The sequence below is a fragment of the Mya arenaria genome, chromosome 9 (genome assembly GCF_026914265.1).
Source record: "Mya arenaria isolate MELC-2E11 chromosome 9, ASM2691426v1".
In the NCBI taxonomy this organism is placed as follows: Eukaryota; Metazoa; Mollusca; class Bivalvia; order Myida; family Myidae; genus Mya; species Mya arenaria.
Window position 1 is genome coordinate 48,849,117 of NC_069130.1, and position 15,629 is coordinate 48,864,745.

The 15,629-nt window shown below is 33.3% G+C and overlaps 1 protein-coding gene and 1 long non-coding RNA gene across 3 annotated transcripts; one reads left to right on the plus strand and one right to left on the minus strand.

Moving 5' to 3' along the window:
- The first annotated feature begins 23 nt into the window (after positions 1–23).
- LOC128246666 (uncharacterized) lies at positions 24–3,609 on the plus strand. The gene is made up of 2 exons (XM_052964982.1): positions 24–2,133; positions 2,280–3,609. Exon 1 carries the CDS (start codon positions 90–92, stop codon positions 1,839–1,841), a length of 1,752 nt encoding a protein of 583 aa, XP_052820942.1. The 5' UTR covers positions 24–89; the 3' UTR covers positions 1,842–2,133; positions 2,280–3,609.
- A 4,143-nt stretch (positions 3,610–7,752) lies between these two features.
- Positions 7,753–15,093, minus strand: LOC128246669 (uncharacterized). Of its 2 annotated transcripts, XR_008263322.1 has the most exons (5): positions 14,998–15,093; positions 13,095–13,188; positions 12,786–12,882; positions 10,585–10,635; positions 7,753–10,346 (listed from the first exon to the last, which is right to left on the minus strand). It is a non-coding gene; the product is annotated as an uncharacterized LOC128246669 (long non-coding RNA). The 2 variants fall into 2 exon arrangements; XR_008263323.1 differs by lacking the exons at positions 12,786–12,882; positions 13,095–13,188; positions 14,998–15,093 and adding an exon at positions 11,604–11,664.
- Positions 15,094–15,629: the final 536 nt, after the last annotated feature.

The window sequence follows — 15,629 nt, forward strand, 5'->3', positions numbered from 1 at the left end:
GTAACATCATCAAACGCGACGGATGGAATGATTTGACCTTGAGTAGGCAGGCTGATGGTTCATTGAAGGGTCCCAATTTCTATCCAGATATGCCAGACAATACATGCTGCTGTGGATCTGGATGGTTGAAGCGAGATGATGATCCAGATTACTCTGAAAACGGGAAATTGATTCCTTTAGGTCGAGTTCTTACAGTTTACACACAGTTTGCGCCTGTGCAGTGTGATGTTTACAAAAGAGTCTGTTACAACCCGATAGACGACAGTCGCTGTGAACTTGCATGGAATGAAGGCCAGAGTGAATCAATTCATGTTTTTAGTAGTAAAACAGCTGCAGGTGACGAAATAGGATGGGAGTTTACATCATCAGTAATGAAAACTGGTTGCACTTTTTCAGCATACTGTCAGATGAAGGATGAACTTTACAGAACTCGTGACCCAAAGGCCAAGTTTATGGATGCAACAGTTTTTTTAAAATGGTGGTTTAGTTGGGCAGCTAATATGAACATTGATTTCAGACAACCATGTGACATTTGTAGGTATGAGCCTAATAGACTGTGCTGTGATGGAACCAGAGTAGGCGTAGGTTTCCGTCATTCAAATTTCACAGAAATAAGTAAACCTGATAGTTCTTTACAGACACAGCAAACATTGCATCGACGGATGGACAGATGTTACCTGAAGAATAAGCCTGGAGTTGAAAAGAGACAGATGATCGCTTATCGTGAAGCATTGGATAATATAGCCCGAACTACAGTTGCAGAATTTGAACCGTTAGATATTCCAGAAAATAATGATAGAATTAATTTACTTATGCAGGCTCTACCTGAGGAGGCTCATCAATCATTCCAGCGATTTACTCGAGGGATGTCAGAATTTGAAAGAGTAGCTTATGCATCTGTCCTTAAGATGTTGGCTACAACAGCATCTGTGACAAGCATTTTGTCACCAGAATATGCACTTTTCTTGCAGGAATTTCTAACTAATGAAAATCTTTCAGATTTTGAGTTTAACAGACAGATGTATGAGATGAGATCATTTGCTCCAGAAATACGGGACTTGATCGCAGAATCGATGTTGAACAATAACAACATTCTACCTGATGACATTAAACTTTTTCTAGTTCATCTTACTAATGAGTCTCTAAACTTACCAGTTTATGCCCCAGAGGATGCTACTTTTCAATTCGGAACATACAACCCTGAGAAGCTGGGCCGGGCTTATTACTTCAATGAACATGGTGTTAAACTGAGGAATGTACGCAAATTTCAGATAGATGAGGACCGAGCAGGCAGAAACAATGACCATGATGATGAAGCTATGGACTTTGAGCGATGCAGAAAGATTTACTCAAAAATACAACAATCAGCACCCGGCACATCTAACTTGTTTCTTTGGTTTTGTCCAGATCACGGTCATTGCTATGGATTCCACATGACAGTGGCTGAAGGCAGAAAAGATCCATCAGCTTCATTATACTCTCATCTAGCCAAACCTCCACAAGCAGTGTTTTATGACTTTGCCTGTAACTTACAGGAATATTGCCTCAACAGAGAGAGTGGGTACTACAAGAATGTTAGATTTTTTCACGATATTTTTCATGGTTATTCACACAAATGCTCTACTTCTTTTAGAAGCTCTCGACTTCAAGGATTTGAAAGTGTGAACTCAGAAATCTGCGAACAGTTCAACAGCTTCATCCAGATTCTGAAGAAATCAGCAAGACAAATGACACAATCTCATTTCTGTTTCTATCTTCAGTTCTTTATTCATGAGTGGAACAGGAGAAAAAGAGTTGCTTACAAGAGGAAAATCAGCACTGCACTAGCTGGGCTTTTATGAAATGTATAACAACTTTGATTTTCAGAGAGCTGTGCATCATAAAATGATCAAATGAACTATGTTTAATTTATATTTCATTCACTTCTTATATATATTTGTTTGACTTTCTCATTTGCGTATACTTTTGACTAGTAATTATCACTGCATCTGCAATTGTTTTCGGTTTCTGCTGTGTTTGTTAGTATGTTTCAGTTTGAGCGAACAGACTCCAACTTTGGCTTCCAGCTTTGCTGTTGAGAAAGGTCAACAAGTTCCACCAGAAGTTCCACCAGAAATACATCACGTCTTTAATGTATGTTAATAATTATTTACATGGTTGTAAACTAAAAGTTCAAAGCATAAATATCTTATATATATAATTACATAAAGAAAAATGTTGATTGTTTATAAAGCTATGAATTAATATGTTTGTTATAGAAATTCATATCCCTCTTTCAGGTTTGAGGCAGATTTTCCACAGCGTCTTCATCCAATCTACTTGTGTCGGCATGTGCAACTACTTAATCTGAAGGCTTGGAGGGAATTGTAGCTCAGTGCTTCATCCTTTATGTGGATAAACAAAAGGGAACCAGAAGGATCGATCTAAAGACATTCTTTTCATAAATCTGTTGGTGTCAAACAATATAATTTTGATTGATCAGTCTTCTTAGTGCCTGTAGTGAACAGTATGTATTGTATTATATGTAGTATAATAATCAATTAAGTGTTGATAAATGTCTTACAATTATCGTATAACCCTTTATATCAAGTTTTGTTATTTAATTGTAGAACAGCAAAAGAAACATTTGTGGATTTTAAAAGATAAGGCAGAGGCTATGTTTACACTGTAAATGTTCAACTGGTGAATTCCATTATTTGTTGCAATATCTAGATTTTGATAATGTAAGGAATGATTTCTGATTAAAGTATTACAATAGGAATCCAATCTCTGTTATGCTTAAAGATGCACTTTTACTCCCAAATTAGATATTCCACAGTTTATATGATTGTTTTTTATATAAAAAAATAAGATTCTTATGAAGGATACAGAGTTGAATTTGAAAGAAGGTTGCAGGAAACATAAAGATCATAATCTTTTAGCACTCATAATCTTTTAGCACTCACCAATCATTTAATATTTTTAATTTTAGGAATTAAATACACAGTTACAATATTGTTATCAGGAATCAATATTTTCCATAAATGCATTATTTAGTAAGTAGTTAAAGGTTTATCAGTCGAAATGTATGTTTCATACATGTGTATATTTTGATTTTGAATAAGAGTCACTTGAAAGATTTAGCTAAAAATGTTAGAAGAAGAAACTGAAATTGCCCAATTCTGTACAAATAATTAAGGTCATACATTCGCTTATACACATTTTATCAATGTGGAATGTTAACTTAAATTGTTTCTTAAGTATGATATAACAATCTATATTGCATAAGTAATTGAAGATATTGTTAAATACCACTTGTATGTGTACATGCTGGGTACCCCTTGCACATAATGAAAGCTAGGTATGAATAATATACGATTTTAAAATAATTGCAGTAAAAGACGGCAGTAAACTGAATGGAAGCTGTACACACACTTATAAGTACACCTTCACGTGCTGTTACACAACATCTCATGTAACTACTGAGAACACATGTTTACAGTACATATATTACACTGCTTTATTTGGACTCATTTTATAAAAAAAACCCATTTAATTCCTGTTTTGTTATTATTTGTTATAAATCAAATGCTTGAAGTCATGTTTTATGATCTTATAATAAAATTTTATTACGGGTCTAGTTGTTCGTTGTAGCATTGTTGAGTGAACGTCTCTGATTTTGCCTCATAATTAATGAATTTCACACGAACATGTGTATGGAACCTTCTGTAATGTTTGTGATGTATGAGATTTGCTGTTTGGAGACTTTCAGACGGAATTCTTTCCTTAGAATTAGAATGTACCATTGTTTATTATCGCAATGTCTGTTAACATTGCCAGCAAAGCACAATAGTAGAATATGGAGTCTGCAAAGAAACTGGAGCAAGTAAATGAAATGCTAATTATTACAAACTTTCAGTCGTTTATGGAACAAAATGTAATAAATGCCTCATTGGCCAAAGTCAAAAGCTAATACACAAAAAGGTAAAAGGTAAGCCTGATAGATACTTTTTATTCCTCCATGAAATGAAGAGCAAAACATTGATATATATACTAATAATGACACATATTATGAATTACATTTAACACAATAATATTCAAACAATACGAGTAAACCAAACATGCATATTATGTACACAAGTAGACAAACAGAATAAAATATCAAGTACTCTCGAAAGATAACAAAATTAAGCATTGGTAAGAAATATTTAGATTTAGAGCAGCCCTCTAATCCTAGGTATAATTACACACATGAATGCAAAGCTAGTACGAAAAACGAAATAACTAGGAAAGCAAAGTGTGATTTTACAATATACCTAATTCTGGATCAACTTAATTCAACAAGTTATTGACACAAGCTACATATGATTTTAGCAAGGTACAAATTCTGAAAATTGATATCCCAATGTCCGTTTTGATCAGTCTGGTCCCTCGAGAGATTGTTTTGAAACTTACCATAGGGAGGTAGATCTAGGGTTTCTCGACCCTTAAAGTCACGCAAATCACTTCGATCCGAGTAAACTTCCCGCTTTGTGGTAGATTTGTCATATTTGACTAACTCCTTTTTTATTAAACTAGACCCTCGATCAGATAAAGTAATGGCTGTGGTCATGCTTGAAGGTCAATATAACTTGACCATGACAACATTCGTGACCTTGACCAACTTCCATATTTATGTTAAATATCCCACGTTAAAAAAAAATCAGACTTCGATCCAAGTGTATATTTTGTACTAACTAAATTCTGCTGGTTGGAAATGTGTTCACCTATAAGGTTTGCACTGTTCAAATATGGCCATTTTGATCTCAAGACTTGTGGACGGACGCACACTCTTGATCCGTGTCATCTCAGGTGCCGCCGCTTTAAAATATTGAGAAAAAGGTGTTTTTTTACGTCTTGTGTCGGTATAATTGACATACACGGCAAAGTCCCGATAACGGTTTTTAACTTTTTATGGCCAATTTGAGGGATAAGCACACGAATTAAATGGGCTAAAGTATGGTCTTACAAGATGCTTCGAATGGTAGATTGCTAAAAGTCGTGAACACCCGGATCGTGCAGAAAAGGTTCAAGAGCGGGTTCTAAAACCTGGCCAATAAACGGGGGAATGGGCATTTTGGAAATGTATCGTTTAACTCATAAACAAGTTTAAGGCTAATCAGTCATATGCTATCGGAATGGTTACAGCAATAACAACTGAGTGGAGGGCTATCCGCTTTTCCTAGGCACCAGCTAAAGAGTAGAAACGGTTTAAACCGATGTACCATCTCGGTGCGTATTCAAGAGCGGTTAAGAACACATTGGACAAAAGATGAAAGCCCAAATAGCCTTAAATGCTATAATATTTGGCATTTTCTCTGAGAAAAAACAACATCATGTTACAAAAACGTTCATGTCTGCTTAATTGAAGTGCGGTCGTCCGTCTGTACGAGTAAAATAGGCTTTCAACGCTGACTGCGGCTGGTGAAAACCCTTTTTTGTAATATTGTTCACTATTTTACACCTGGATTTGGACAAACTGCCAGGTCTTAATAGATATGATAATCCAATGCCGACAGAAAGGTCATTTGGACGCTAGAAAATCCGCCGTTATGGATTTTGCAGAAAAAAAGTGCAATGAGTTTTACCATGAATGCCACTTTCTCTTGGAGTAAACAACTGCTACCGGGAACCGGGTTATACACATTTACCGGAAATTCTCTGTATTTTTCGGTGTCAAAAAAGATCATGAAAATCTGTTTTATTCTGTTCTGCTGGAAATTTCAATGAAAAAGTCTGTGGTCGGTCAAGCAAAGATTATACAAAGTATAATTCCACGTTAGATCGACCCTCAGCGTACTCGCATGATGAATTGGCCGACAGAATTATAAAATGAGGTTCTGTATACACAACTTTTCACAAAGTTACATTACATTACCTTATTTTTTAAATAAAATATTCTATTAGTCTATGATTTGCAAATTGTTATTTGTCAGTCAAATTTGTACCTATAAGTAAAAACGTTCGACTGCCAAATTCATGTAGCCATAGGTACAATATTGTTTTCTTACATTGAAACGGGGGTTTAAGTTGAATGCCATTTAATCACTTTTATATATAAAGGCAGCAATTCGTATGCAGAAACTGTAGTGTCATTTCAGAAATTATGTCATCGACATTGTGTTTAAGCTCTGTGCTTACCTCTCTTCTTCTTTCAATAAAGTGTGTCACCAATTAATAGGTATCACTGCACTGTTTAATTGTCACTGAGGGGATTGAATTTCATAAAAATGGAAATATTTTTTTGATATTGTCACTTTCTCAAACAATGAAATATCATATTCAAATGATATTCTCAAAATTCACTTCTTTCACAAGGTGAAACATCATGCAACATGATATTGAAATAAACATTTTTCTTTTACTATATCCACAAAAAGATGGCTATAAAATGACTTAATGTACATTCTATATGAAAGTGATTTTATTAAGGATATTGCACCGATGATATTGTGTCCCAGCCCTGTACATACTAAAGTTCAATATAATGCGAGAACAGGAAAATTTTCGAAAAATTATCTTTTATATGTGCACTGTTTGAGATGATCAGATATCTGTTTTATTTCATGGAAATATCTTTTTAAAGCATTGGAAAGCACTCGCTGTTATATACAATGTAGATATGAAAAAACCTCATGGTATACCTTTTCAGGTTCAGTGGGAATCTAAATATGACTATAAAAATCCCTCAACTACTCAATGATCAGCCAAATTCAAACATACCGTAACATGTTCAGTATTTTATTCAATAATATAACATAGTACATTATAATAATTTTTCACAGGTCTATCTATGGCACAATGATGGTTAATGATTACAGAATAACCTAGAACTTAAAAAGAACATATAAAACAAGTTTGATGCTAAAATCACTAATGTTTCTCTTAAAGCTACACTCTCACAGATTTAATGTTTTTACAACTTAATGAAAGTTTCAAGTTACATAAAACATGAAAATCGATAGGAGATAAATGCAGTACTATAAATAAAATATGTATTAAAAATAATACATATTTTTAATACAAAGACACAAATTAAAGAAAGCAGACTGTCAGGCCATGATAAAGATTTGTGGAGACATAACCTCAAAGGCATACAAAGACATAAGACTGTGAGATGCCTTGTTAGTACATTTCAATGATTAAGAATGGATCATTAGTTCCACTAACTCTGACAGAATTTACTTCATATCATCTAACTACTACATAAAATATCAGAGGTCAAATTCTTAGGCAATACTAGCAAGTGCATACGTGCAAAGACACATAGATCATAATATATCCACATTAAACACATTTTTTAAAGATGCACTCTTACTCCCAAAAAGGTTTACCACTACTAATACTATTGTTTTAATATTGTGAAAAGAATTAATGAATGTTGAAAGCAATGGTTCTCATGAAGGATACCGATTTTGATTTGAAAGAAATGTGCATAAAACATGGTGTATCTACCTTATGAGACTATTAAAGTAGATCACAGTAAATCTTTTAGCATTCATCAATCATTAAATATTTTTGCGTTTTCTGTTATTAAATACAGGGTTACAAACTTGCTACCAGTAATAAATATGTTCCATCAATGCATTATTTAGTAAGTAGTTAAAGGTTTATCACTCAAAACATATGTTTGTTATACATATGTATGCATTGATTTTGAATAAGAGTGTCACTTTAACAATTAATTTGATTTAAAAATTACCTGACAAGAATTAGGAGCTTAAAAATATGGAATTTAAAAAAATAATAAAGCAATACTTTTCATAAAATTAAAAGGCAGCAACAACAGTCACAGTATGTTTTAGCATATGCTATTTAAAACAATCTCTCAATATGGTCCAACTCGTACCCTACACATAAAAAGTACAAGTTGTATTTAAAGATAAATTCATGGTAAGTAAACAGCTACAAATTTAAAAGAAGTGACACTCTTATTCAAATTAACATTTTCTGTTTTTTTTTTAACAATGTATCTTCTTACATTATGATGTAATATGTGCTTGTCAAAAGCAATAGAAAAATCAATTTAAAAAGTAAACAAGAATCGTGATGTGACAATAATTGTTTTGTTAAGGATTGGCAGAAGAAGTTCAGTTTCAACTGCTGTCTTCTATTTTTATAACAGTGACCTAGATCCTATGCGCCCAAAACACAATCTCATGAAAGTTCTCAATAAACTCTTCCTATATATCAAGTTTGGTCACAGTATATCAACCATAACTTATGGTATTCAGTACCAAAAAGTAATATTTTTTTAGTAACAGTGACATTGACCCTAAGGGGCCCAAGGCATTCGAATGAAAGCTCTCCATTAACTTGTCATATATACCAAGTTTGGTCACACATTGTCACCCCTTACTTATTCAGTACAAACTATAATTGTACTTTTCAGCAATACTGACTTTGACCTAGATCATAACCCAAAACACAATAAACAAGAGCTGTCACAGTATGTGACGAATGCCCCCGAATGTGACATTGACCTACGAACAAGGCCAGTACATGAAAAGTTGATCTTGCCTTTATGTGTCAAATACATATGGCAAGTTATTTTAAATTTCCTCTGAACATAAAAAAATACCACCCATACTTGACAACCTACACTGTTATGTCCTTATATTCAGAATTCCCTTGTGAATAAACACTTAGTGTATCTTTCACCTTAGAGGTAGGGACATGGGTCTTGCACAGGACACGTCGTCTTCGTATGTGGAACACATGTAGCAAGTTATTTTAAAATCTGTCTTTACAAGGGAAAGTTACAGCCCGGACACGACAACCTATACTCTATGCTTATATGCAGCACTCTATGGTGAATAAACACTAAGTGTGACCTTGTCCTTTGAGGTAGGGACACGGGTTTTGCACGCGACACGTCGTCTTGGTATGTGGTACACATGTGGCAAGTTATTTTAAAATCTGTCCATACAAGAGAAAGTTACAGCCCGGACACGACAACCTATACTCTATGTCCTTATATGCAGCACTCCATTGTGAATAAACACTAAGTGTGACCTTGACCTTTGAGGTAGGGACACGGGTCTTGCACGCCACACGTCGTCTTGGTATGTGGAACACATTTGGCAAGTTATTTTAAAATCTGTCCATACAAGGGAAAGTTACAGAGCCGGACGGACGGACGGTGCAATTTTAATATGCCCACCTTCGGGGGCATAAAAAGTCTGTATGAACTTTCATATAAACCAAGTTTGGTCACAATATGTCGACCTTTAAGTTAATCAATACCAGTTCTTTTGCTTTTAATAGTAACTTTGACCTTTATATTGATCCCAGAAGCCTAAAACGCAATCTCATGAAAGGTCTTCATAAAGGCTTCCTACATACGAAGTTTGGTCACTATATGTCAAACCTAGCTAAAATTATTTTACACATAAGGTGACTTTGAAGACCCTTCCACCAGCCCGCCCAAACAATTAGCTTTCAAAAACCCTGTTAAGAATATATAAATGTGCCTGACATAAGAAATAAAAATGAAAAAAGGGCAATAATTTGTATTTAGTTAAAATGGAGTTATGTCACCTTATTGTAAGATGTTCATCATTAATTGTGCAAGGTATTAAGTCCATTGAATGAAGGCTATTGAAGTATTAACCTCATTATGTAATGACCCTGAACAACTGTATGGAGTATTAAGTGACTTTAATGAAGGGTTTTGCAGTTATGAGTGAAAATCCCAACTTGGTCTTAAACTTTAACCGGACGCTAAAGCCAAAGCAGATGCTGAGGCGAGTGGTATAACCCTCCTTATTATTCAAATAGTCCAGCTAAAAATGTTGATAAGGTACATACCAGTTTGATATTTTGTCCATTTAAAAATATAACCACTGGAGGGAAGGCATTTATTAAGTTTTTATGCCAACCCCATACAAAAGCAAATGTGCCTTTTGGGGTGCAAATTAGCAAAAAAGCCCAACCATATATTATTAAAAATCTGCCAAACCCGGTGGTTATATGTTTTAGGAGAATAGCCCTAAGTGTTAATTACACTAAATATCGCCTTATTACAGCTTTGTTATTGACTTAAGACATGAGATGTTTATAATGTGTATTAGAGAGGTCCAATATCTATCGTTTTTGTTTAAGTTTAAGTCCCAGTCTAATCAAGATATCAAACTGGTATGTACCGGTACTCCCATATTTTATTGAAATGATTCCAATAACACCCTTATCTCTGTTACTTAAAAATACAGTTGTCATAACAGAGCCCGTCCTCTTTAAGTCCACATTGGCAGTGAGATTAAATTAAAATGTGATTCTGTTCATTCTTCTTCAAACAGCATTCATCGTGAATCTCGGACATCTTTAATCTATTGGAAATAGAAAGAAGACCTTCATAGAAATTATTTCCATTTTCAGTTTTATGTATTTCATCATTATGGCAATTAAATAATAGTACAAATAATATCAAATTATTATAAAGATGATTTTGACTTCTGTCATCTTCATTGCATCTAATCCATCTACATTATACTATCCTTTTACAATTGACATCTTTTTTAAATATATATATATATATATAAATACTGAATGTCTAATAAACATTACCTGTAAAAGTGTCATGACTTGCACCCATATCTGTTTTAACTGAGTCTGTATCTGAAAAGAGTGCATAAAATCAAAGCTTCACATACAAATTAGCTTCATGTAATAAAGAAATATATAATGATGCTATGAAGACAAACATGCACTTATAATAAACTAGAGGCCTATGTTCTACTGGCTGGGTTTGTGTGGTCAACATCACTGTTTTCGAAAAGAACCAACCCCTTATGGATTCTGAATACTCATTTTTTCATAAAGGCCCATAATCTTATCATTTCAAGGTTTTTTGAAAGGAACCAAGCTCTAATGGATATCAAAATACTGTACAAGTTTCATCAAGATACAATCAAAACTGAAGACTGTATCTTGTTAACCAGCAACTGCTTACTGACACACTGATTTTTTTACTATCAAGGCCCATAATCTAGGCATGCATGGGCGGATCTGGCTGGTTTTCAAAAGGAACCAAGCTCTTATGGATATGTAGATACTGTTCAAGTTCCATCGAGATACAATCAAAACTGAAGGCTGTATCATGTTAACGAGCAACTGCTTACTGACACACTGATTTTTTATACTATCAAGGCCCATAATCTAGGCATGCATGGGCGGATCTGGCTGGTTTTCAAAAGGAACTGAGCTCTTATGGATATGTAAATACTGTACAAGTTTCATCAAGATACAATCAAAACTGAAGGCTGTATCATGTTAAAGAGGAATTGTTTACAGACGCACGGAGGCACATACTACGTACACACTACCATCGCATAAGACTAAATGACTAAACAATAAACCAGTCCATTAGTTGAATAATTAAATTATATGATTTGTAATGTTCAGTCAACATTTAATGTATTGCACAAGCTCATGGTTGTTTAACATGTTAAACTTGTTAGGAATTAAATATCCAGTTAATAAACATATTATTCTTTGGGTTTAATTGCTGTAACGTTTGTTATTCAAATTAAATGACGCAACATGTTCAAATGGTCAATTCAGCCCATTTCTAAATTTACCATTACCTGGTATGTTTGAATTGTGTTGACCAGGTGGATGAGGTTAATGGAGCAATGGATGATAAAGGAACTGATTCAGAAAATTTATTGAAATTAATTCTTCTTGTATATTTATGTTTTTTCCCATTAATGATTTTTAAAAAAAACATAATTTCATTGCTTTTAAAGTATAAGCATGACAGCAAAAACAAATACTATAAATAAGCATATATATGAGAGACTGTCCAAATTTCATTAATCTGCACATTTGTAGAATTCATCATGAAAAATGGGCACATAATATTTGTTCTTTCTGAAGTTAACTGTATTACAAAAATTGTAATCAGATTTTGACTAGATTATGTACTGAACACATATGCCATGTAATAAAATAAAACTATGCCCTACATTCCTGTTTCAGTTCTTGTTTGGAGCACACCCAATATCAATGCAAAAGGTGCATCGCACATTTTTGTTCAAGATACATGTTTACAAGCGGCGCCATGTATAAGGCATTTTGAATAAAAAAAATTTCCTTTTGTAAGTAAATGATTGAACACATCAATGAAATGACATACAGAATTATCATATCAACATTACAACAAGTTTATAATACTACTTGTTTTCCTACCACAGATTCTTCATGTTCTTTATGAAAAAGAAATTAAGAAAGTAGTGTTCATACATTTTGAATTTTTAATCCAGTGTTCTTTCTTACAATGAATGTAGTCAAATTATGTAGGGTTGAAGTATGTAGTTGCATTGAAAACATGAGAAAAGTAATGGGACATAAATCATTCAAAAAAATTGTGTGCCTATGACAATCCTTTAAAAGAAAGAAGTTTGGAAGAAATTTATATACATAGAAAAAACATGATTATTTCATTTGTAGTACCGGTAATTCTTTTGCAAGGCCCAGAATCACGCAATGCATATCATTTGGTAAACAACACATTTTTCAGGCATGTGGGAAAAGGCTGTGACCTGTACTTTTGTTTTTAAACTAATATACGATACATTTAAGGAGGTTGCAATTATAAGTAACTTCTACTTCAATGAAATCGGCTCGGGTTCATATAAATCAGAAAAAGAAAGATACAGAAATCGAAATGTTATATACTTAATACTCTGTGTACAGCACTGATGATGATTGAATAACTGGTTATATACAAAACATTCCATATAATTTACATTGCATCAGGGACCCACCATCATCTTCAGTTTAAGGGGTTTCATGCGCTGCAGATCCTTGACGTGTGCAAGCTGCTATTGCCCTTCTCTCCATTTCTATCTCATTGGCTGCAGGCTGAAATTTTTTAGTCTGCTTAGCACATCATAGCCACTTGGCAGAAGGTGGAATGAATTAATATTAACTTCAGTTATTATTATATGCAGTTATGACAGTATACTATCCAATGTTCTTCTATTACTTTTGATGAAAGGTTCTCTTCAAAGGACAAAAATGATAATCACAATTCTAATTGAAAAATATTTGTAAGTCATTACATGTATGTGTACCTTTTTTTCTCACAACAAGAAGTCTGCACAGTTCAAACATTTATACGTTCTTAATGTTGTTACTTGGGATGCCTCCTAGGATGGCTCAAGGCACCTGCAGAGAAACAATACTTGTCAGATAGAATATGCATTCATATAAAACATTGGTTTATACACTCTTTTTTATCTCACTATTTGGACCAGATATAATACCATAGTTTTATGATAAACATTAGGTTTATCTTTAAAGATCTTCCAACATATATTTATCCATATAAAGCACATAAACAAGGCAACCTGAAACTTAAGGATTTGATAAGAAATCCTCAAGTTTGTAAGCAGACAAAGTTAATTTGGCAATATTTGGACACATTGGTTAGAGTCTCATTGTCAATTAATGAAATAAACAAATGTATGGAATAAAAATACTCTGTCAATCAGACAACAGGTGGGATTTTTCTTGTTGCTTGTGAAAAAATACAAAATACTTAACTGTTGTTTAATGAAATACCTTCTTTTTCATCAGAGGATTGATAATTATAAATCTAAGACAATGTTAAACATTGCATTATCACTAGTGTACGAGAATGATAAAATATATGCTATATTTCAAGCAACTCCAGTTATACCCCATCCCCTAAAGATCAGCCAGTGTTATATACTAGTACCTCTTCTTGACTTTAAGCTGAGAACAGTCATTAACTTTTTTTTCCTTTTCTTCTTTATGCAACAAAGTTTAAAATAAAATTAAGTGCACATTACACATCATTACAAAATATTTGAATTAGCTTGACACATCTACTCTAGCTGTTAAATAGATACATGTGGTTTACTTGTAACATTTTTGCTACCAGTAATAATCAAATATATTATCAGCTTTGACAGGTTATAATTTTCACCTACTGTAAAACCATTTTCAATTTTGTGTGGTATGAATCTCATTCATAATCCCTTGTATTTCCCACGTTTTTACAAATGCATCTAAATCCCATCGGAAAACATCCTCTTGTATACATTGATCGTATACTGAGGGCAATATACCAGTACTATTTTGCAAATATGTTGGTCAGTCAATAACAGTTGATTTGCACTACATCTGAGTGCAATTATTGTTTGTATCAGAATTTTAGGTTTTTATTTTTGTCTTCTTTGATCCAACAATCTGATCAATTCATCAAAAAATGAAAAAAGAAAGATTGAATTAATGCAAGCCATTTAAGTTCAAATTCTATGGAGATTAATTCTGTTACTACTATATATTTTAATGTTTAAAGTAACACTCTTATTCAAAATCAATACAAACGCATGTATAAACAAAAATAAAGTCTAAGTGATAAATCTTTATCTTCTTTCTAAATAATGCATTTATGGTGAATGCTAAAGATTAACTGTGATCTACTATGGTCTCATTGAAATACTGTGATTTCTGCACCTTTCTGTTAATTAAACTTGGTACTTTATACATGAAAACCATAGATTTAAACATTTTTTCATACATTTGGTATATAAAAACAATTGTACCAATTGTGATAAATCTTATTCGGGAGAAAGAGTGTGCCTAGTTTATCATGCAGATTTTTTTTCAAAAGTTTACAAGCAAACTTAAGAGAAAAACATACAAGTACTTTACATAAATGATAAGCATTCTTAGGATAGCAGTAAGCCAGTTACTATCCTCACAAGAGACAATGCTCATCAAGGAATATAAATGCATAGGAGTGATTCAATAAAGTTAGCAACCATCTTTGATTTTGTCAAATCAAATATAGAAATCTCACTTTCAGATAGCTTTGAACATAACTGTAAACGAGAAGTTGAGCTAGACACAGGAAAGGACAGTGCGATTTTAATTTTTTTCACTCTCGGGGGCATAAAAAATACACCTCAGAAATCAGTGAGATAAATTGGTTTTACTTTAACTTACCCATAAGAACTCGATCAGGCCAAAGAACATTTGGATTCCTCTTCACAAAGAATGGTGGGAATGAAAGATGGTGTGTACTGTCCCTTCTGATGCACTGTATACAGGAATGATACATGTCTATTTATCATTGTTATCACTAACTACATGAAACATGGCTTGAAACGGGCCAATTTCAGCACAATTAAGAGAAAATAAATAATATTTATATGACCATAGAAAAATTGTTTGTATTTTGAAAGTCATTTTGAAACTCATATTCTTCACAAAATTGCAGTGTCCATTCATTTTCACTTAAGGCTTGATGGGATAAAATAGTTTTGAAACTATACCATTGAATTGCTTTCAATATTTTGGCTTTCCATGTCAAATATTTATTGTTATCATAGATGCAAATAAGTCATTGCCTTAACACAAAAGTAAGTACCTAAACAAGTAAATAATCAATTGAAAAGAACTCATATTGATAATTGGCTCCAAATGTAATCTTCTGTAAAAATCAACCTTGCCTTTGTGAGCATATCCCTGGATCTTTCCTGTGATGTTCCATCCTGAACATACTTTGGCTTTCACCATTCTGGAAATGCGGACAATGGGCCTGTAACAATTCAAAACAAAATTTTACAACTATAATA

What these genes read in the sequence shown, in the direction of transcription:
- LOC128246666 (XM_052964982.1), top strand. Translation starts at nt 90, where the DNA reads ATGCCAGACAATACATGCTGCTGTGGATCTGGATGGTTGAAGCGAGAT.